This window comes from Papilio xuthus, unplaced genomic scaffold (genome assembly GCF_000836235.2).
Source record: "Papilio xuthus unplaced genomic scaffold, Pxut_1.1 DF826284.1, whole genome shotgun sequence".
Taxonomy (NCBI): Eukaryota; Metazoa; Arthropoda; class Insecta; order Lepidoptera; family Papilionidae; genus Papilio; species Papilio xuthus.
The window spans coordinates 18,711-25,021 of record NW_013532365.1 but is presented as its reverse complement, the minus strand read 5'-3'; the positions used below and the strand labels follow the sequence as shown (position 1 = coordinate 25,021).

At 42.2% G+C, this 6,311-nt stretch overlaps 2 protein-coding genes across 2 annotated transcripts in view; both read left to right on the top strand.

Annotated features, from left to right (window-relative positions):
- Positions 1 to 4,601, top strand: part of LOC106123045 (rho GTPase-activating protein 26-like) — a 9,342-nt gene extending 4,741 nt beyond the window's left edge. The window contains exon 13 of the mRNA XM_013319182.1: positions 4,530 to 4,601. Coding sequence (XP_013174636.1) covers positions 4,530 to 4,601 — 72 coding nt within the window. The remainder of the gene's footprint in view (positions 1 to 4,529) is intronic.
- Positions 4,498 to 6,286, top strand: LOC106123046 (rho GTPase-activating protein 26-like). The gene is made up of 5 exons (XM_013319183.1): positions 4,498 to 4,751; positions 5,385 to 5,421; positions 5,523 to 5,628; positions 5,710 to 5,782; positions 5,860 to 6,286. The coding sequence occupies exons 1-5, from the start codon at positions 4,717 to 4,719 to the stop codon at positions 6,029 to 6,031; spliced, it is 423 nt and encodes a 140-aa protein (XP_013174637.1). The 5' UTR covers positions 4,498 to 4,716; the 3' UTR covers positions 6,032 to 6,286.
- Positions 6,287 to 6,311: the final 25 nt, after the last annotated feature.

Below are 6,311 nucleotides of genomic sequence, written 5' to 3'. Positions count from 1 at the left end.
CCACACCCCACACCCCGCACCCCACACCTCGCGTCCCACACCCCACACCCCACACCCCGCGCTGTCGGGTGAGCAGCTGCGTCATTCTTAGCGTATCCCGGAAAATAGACAATCGGCTGATGACATTTACAACATGTGGCCCTTTTTTCATGATTTTTACCTGTGCGTGCGCAATGACGCAATGACGCAGTACACGCTGCGCTGTCATGTTATTGCGTGTTGTCACATGTTTTTATTTACATTTGCAAAATTATGTAAAGTTATTTTTGATATGGCTTTGCTTATTGTTATTACTCGCTCTTTCTTAAAAGTGAACTTCCTATTTTACATCTTAGAAAAGAAAATGTTAAATGTAGGTCACAAAGAGTACGCACTGACCGGGCTGACTCACGGTGCGTTTCTCACCTGCACTTTTAGTGTGTACGCTACACAGAGCAGCGCGGCCGCGTAGTACTCCCGCAGGCAGCTAGTGTATGAGTAATGCACACAGGTGGCATGCGACGTGTTAACACATTGTTTAAAATTATGAAGCACACTTTAATTATATAGTTCGATATTAAGATAAGCCCCGTACATAACTTTAACAGTTTAACAGTACATTTTGTATCTTTGTTTTATCTCGTAGGTCGTGGTCCTTTTATTTTCTTCTAGCTTTTTTAATTTTCATGTCTCACCAAAGGTTATAGCTGAGTTTAACGGTCGATAGATTTTTTTTAAACCCTCACTAATACGTTTTTGGTTCCCTAACAAAACTACCATTCACTTTTATGTCACACATTTTATTTGTTCATATCTTCATTGGTCTGTAACGTCTGAAAAGGTTTAATTTTTTTTAATTCGCTCTCGATTCTTCTATCCTACTGCCGCTATACATTTATTTTTTTGTACATCAAAAGGCATTAATACAATTGGAACATCTGAGATGGTATTGGGTGATGAGGTGGCGAGCAAAAAATAAAGACGTGTGCGCACGTGTGCCGCCGCGACCGACATGACGGCCCGGGGGTGACGTCTTCCGCGTCCGGACACAGCCTCTCCCCGCCCCAACTTCACAACCCTTCTCCTTCCGGCACTGTCCACTTTATTGTGTAGCCCTTAGCTTCGATAAAAGCCTTCTGAGATTAACAAACTAAACTGCAAACTTATGGGTATTAATTCATTTTTACCATTGATTGTAAAATGCAAATCAAAATTCGTGTTTTCTATATCTTTTTCGAACGAATTCGTTGCCACAATTAATGATGTGCAGTCTTAACGCAAACCCGTTTACCAAAATTTTATACTAAATGTCGTATCAGTTCAATTACAAACAGGACACCATCATGTAATACCGGCCCTGCAGGAAACACTAGCTACAGGGTGCTACAAATAATGGACACAATTACATTGTATGCTGTACGTCCTTGTTATTAAAAACGCACACAAACACAAGTTGCCAGCACTTATTATGATAATTTAGTTCTGAGATAAGCGTCGGGGAGACACCTGGCGTGTCCTCTCCCCCACCCCCTCCCTCTCACCCTGCGCCCGTCTCCTCCCCGGGCGCGTCCCATCCCCTGCGCCTGTAGCCGGAGCGCCGCGTGCGCACCTCGTGCCGCCAGGTGCGAAGGTTTTTTATCCTTTTGCTTTATTTACTCTGTTTGCGCGATGTGCGATGTGCGTCGTGCGATGTGCGAGTCACTTGTGGGGATTTTATTATAATTGAATTGTTTGTGCAAACTGCGCTTCATTATTACTTAAGAACATATTTATCTTTAGTATGTCAGTATTTTAAATTTTCTAGAAAATCTGAATAAAATCTGCGCTTTATTCAAAATAAATGAAATATGTAAACAAATTTGTGACTAACTCTGTTCACTTTGTACACAATATGACTGTGGTTCAGAAGTCTCATAAATCATTATTCAATTTCTTTAATAAACCATAACTGAAAATAAAAGAAGAGGACTCGGTTTTTGCGAGAGCATTGTGAAGTTAAACAATGCACGAAGATTGTGTTGTTGTTACAGGAATATTGTAAATTGCATTGAAAATTACAATACATTTTCTTTTCAGTTACAGCAAATTTAAAGTTTTAAAAGCTTTAAATATTATAATACAACCGTATCTAATGTTTTTTTTGTGAAAAAAACTAAAATTAGAAGAGTGCATTTTAACATGGACCCTGAATTAGCATAACAAATGGTTCAATTAGTTTATTCATACTTATAAACATGGCAATTAATTTCAATTTTAATGCGAACTACTCAAACAAGTTTACTTTATAGTTAATTTTGTTTGTTTTTCATGATGTTATCTTACCAATGTTATAAAGGCGAAAGTTTAGATAGATTGATGTTTGTCAGAAGGTATCCCCGGAACGGCACAAGGGATCTTAATAAAATTTGTCATAGATGTGGGAAATAGTCTACAAGTATACATAAGCTACTAATTATGATTTTTTCTAAGCCGCTCAGACGGAGTCGCGGGCGACAGCTAGTTTATACATTTAATTTGGATGTGTTACAATGAGTGAAGATGTACAGTAAGGGCTTTGCAGGGAGATATTGTCAGGTTTGCAGCAAACAGCTGCTAGTTTTTGTGCGCTCCCTTATTGTAGGGATTCCTTATAAGAACGCGGTCGCTTTTTGTGCGCGGGCGCAGTGCGCGCAGCTGCTTCGTCGGCCCTGTCTTTGATTCTTTGTTGTAGTTTATAACTATCCAGTTAAACAGACAATTTACTGGCTTTGGATTTCAGAATAGCCTTTTCAGCCGCTGTGTTATTGGGGAAACATTTTTCTAGTTTAAATCTGTTAATATATGCTTGGGTACAGTTAACACACATTAAAATGCAAAGCAATGAGGAGGAAGAAACAAATAGCAATATTACCTGGTTTTCTTTGTATAGCAGAAAGGAAGGGAGTTAACAAGGAAAAGGAATGAACATGAACAGGAAAGGGATGTGCCGTGACTCTCTAATTGTTAAGGATGTACTCTTCGTAAAAGACAATTAGATGAGTTCAGTCAAAGTGTGGCAGATATCCTTTTTAAGACGTCAAAAGATTTTTTGTTGTGTAGTCACAGACAGCTGGGCAGCGTACTGTTGCGATAGCGAGGCTTCGTTATACGGTCACCAACTCTATACTAACACTGCGGATATTACTATATATGTGAAATGAAATTTAAAATACCATCATTAATGTAATCATTGAATATTTAAAAATAGAACCACTAAAGAAATCGATAATACAGCAAAATATAAGAAGAAAGTTACTTTCCATATCTTTGAAGCGCTACATGCGGAGTGCGATAGCTATTTTAAAGTTTTTACCACAAAAAAGGAATACAAATTAATGAATAATCCATAACATTTGGCAAAGCACTATAGTTTGTAGTTATGTCCTCAACATTTTTGATGTATGGTCACCATACAACTAGCGGGTCCGGCACCATCTCGTGCAGGTACCGCTCTTTTGTTCCCATTAATTAGCTGTTGCCGATTTGCGGACCTCCTCCGCACCCCCGCGCACCGCCTCGCCCCGCTCCTCCCCGCACGGCTCACTGCACGCCCGCCACATGTCGCCCGCACACTGACTTCACACAACACGACTACAATGTGCTGGGTTATTTACTGCACTTGAAAAAGTTGTTATTCCAATGTTTCTTAATGTTTTTGAACGTAGCATAACTTTTCAATAACTAATATAATATGTGCATAACGATGTTTGAACTGATGCAATATTACCAATTGTATTGCTTAACTTCTTAATCAATAACAATTTGCATAAGATTCGATGTTGCGCGTTTTGCGATACCAATATATTACAACATATCGAATTTCAATCGATTACAAAAAAATCTTTGATTTAGATCAGTTGAAAGAAATACGAACCCGTATATTATATTCATACTTATTATCGATATGTTTGGTTTATGTAATTCGTTGTGTGCGGGGTGTGGGGTGCGGGGCGGGCGGGGCGGGCGTAGGTCTGCGGCAGCTGCGCCGGCGGAATGCGCACCTGCCTCCGCCGCATCTCGACCTGTCTCCGCACCTCTGCCCGCCCGCACCCCGCAACACGACCTCACACAACTAGAAGCCCCCTCCGACTGACTAGATATACACCCTGATTATTTTCTATTAATTTCGGATAAATAAAAACGATTAAAGTTTAACAGCAGTTAAGAATTGCAACTTTAGTTATCTTCAGTTCGTCTGTATCGAGGTGAAAGTTGATTGAACTATTGGCTACAATCTCCTATTGTCCTTGACTACGGAGTCGCAATGGTCAAGAGGTCGCCGCGCACGACCCATCCCGCGGTGTAACGCCCCACATCCGGCGCTAACTGGGTCACTCGGCAAACGAACCCACAACATTACAAGGACGGACCTCAAAGGTCACAGCCCTTATGAAGTCAATACAATTAGTTTTTAATTGAAATCGATAATACACACAACATGTCACTTTTTAAGCTCGTCTTGTAATATTAGTGTTAAATAGAAATTTTGAAAAAAGTTGTAACAGCAACATAGTAATGTTTTTTTCGGTCAGTCCGTTTACCTGGGCACTGTCGTGTCGTGCCGTGAGCAGGTGTGCGATGCCGTCGCGTGCGGGTCCACATAAATACCGCGCGCGGCTGGCACCGCGCCAGTCTGTGCTCTACCTCGTTCAGTGTCGGACCTGTGTTCACTTGTGAGTTGTGTCGTGTCACTCTGTGTCGGTGCCGGAGATTTGCAACATGATCATCTGCCTGTCCGGGTTCGTTATTGCCGGGTTAGTAGTCAATTATTCTTTTGCCGTCATCAATTTTACGTTTTTGCTATATGCAAATATATTTAATTTGCTCTTCATTTTATATCTTCTAATAATTGTAATAATATCTTTAGATTTTTTTCGATCTATGGGATTAATTATTGCTTTTATTTGTATAAAATAATGTTAGTCGGTAGTTTGCTACTTTTTATTTAGATTTACAGAAGGAATTAACTTGAGATGTCAAATAGAATCAATAAAACTGTTCGGAGGGATTGTTCACAGTTCTGCCGAATATTAGTTAACAAGAGATGTGTCACTCGGGGATAGTGTAGCTTCCAACAGTGAATGAATTTTACAAATCGGTTCAGTAGCTTATTCAATGCAAAAAAGAATCAATTTTTTCCTCTCTATAGTATTAGAATAGGTAACTGCGCAATGTTTGTAAATAAATTGTGCAACACTTTTGTGTGTTACATTGTGCACTATCTGCATTTTGTTTAAAACATGTTTCGATAATATTGTTTCTTCATCAGACAGGAAAGTGATGTACAATTATAATGAAGCAACTAATGATATGTCATATTCAACTGTTTATATCATAAACCTGCAGAGTATCAAATGTATAAAAAACAATTTTTCCTTTTATTTCAGAACGTCACCTACGTCGCTGTCGTCGCGTAATGATGTTGTAAGTGATATTGTACTTATTAGAAAATGTAGTGAAGTCACAATGTTTATTTAATATAATATAAATGAATTAACTTATGCTGATGTGTGTCTGTGTGTCAGATGTGCAGCGCGACGTACGCGGCGCACCAGCAGACCCTGCTGCAGCACCTCGCCCACCTGCAGCCCCCGCACCACGCCCCGCAGCCCGCACACCTCGCGCACAGAGGTACAGACACGCTTGATGACATACCACGAATACATTGTTGGAGATGTTGATTATGATTAATTAAGAATATTGTTTGTTCAGGTGGAGGCGCGCGCTGCAGCAGCAGCTCGGAGTCGGTGTCCAGCCACAGCGCCTCTCCGCCGCCGCCGGCCAGGTACACATTGTCCGCTTGTGTGAGGTGTGGAGATGTGGAGGTGTGCAGGTGCAGTGACCGGGGTGTGGTTGTTGCAGGCGCGTGCGCACGCTGTACGCCTGCCTGGGGGAGAGCGAGGGCGAGCTGTCCTTCGAGCCGAACCAGATCATCACGCACGTGACGCCGTCCGGCGAGCCCGGCTGGCTGCGCGGCATGCTCGACGGGCGCAGCGGTCTCGTGCCGGAGAACTACGTCGAGCCCCTGCCGTAGTCGCCGACCTCCACATTGTTACATGCAGTATTATGAAGCATTCCTGACCCTGCACATGGACTCGACCGATGTGCGGCTCGGCTCCACTAAACATATCGTCCACTTGGAACGGACACAGTCTTACGTCTTTATTGTCTAAGTGAAATGGAGTTGTGCGCGATAGAGCGAGGCAGTGCGCGGCACACGGTGCGGAGATGAGCTGCTGCAGGACAGGAGCCGGGAGAGGTGGCCGCGACACGCCCCCGCCCCCGCCCCCGCCCGTACATTGTTAACTTTTTTT

What these genes read in the sequence shown, in the direction of transcription:
- LOC106123046 (XM_013319183.1), top strand. Translation starts at nt 4,717, where the DNA reads ATGATCATCTGCCTGTCCGGGTTCGTTATTGCCGG. An exon ending in CGCACACCTCGCGCACAGAG is followed by an intron (nt 5,629 to 5,709) that starts GTACAGACACGC and finishes TTGTTTGTTCAG; the next exon opens with GTGGAGGCGCGCGCTGCAGC. An exon ending in TCTCCGCCGCCGCCGGCCAG is followed by an intron (nt 5,783 to 5,859) that starts GTACACATTGTC and finishes TGGTTGTTGCAG; the next exon opens with GCGCGTGCGCACGCTGTACG.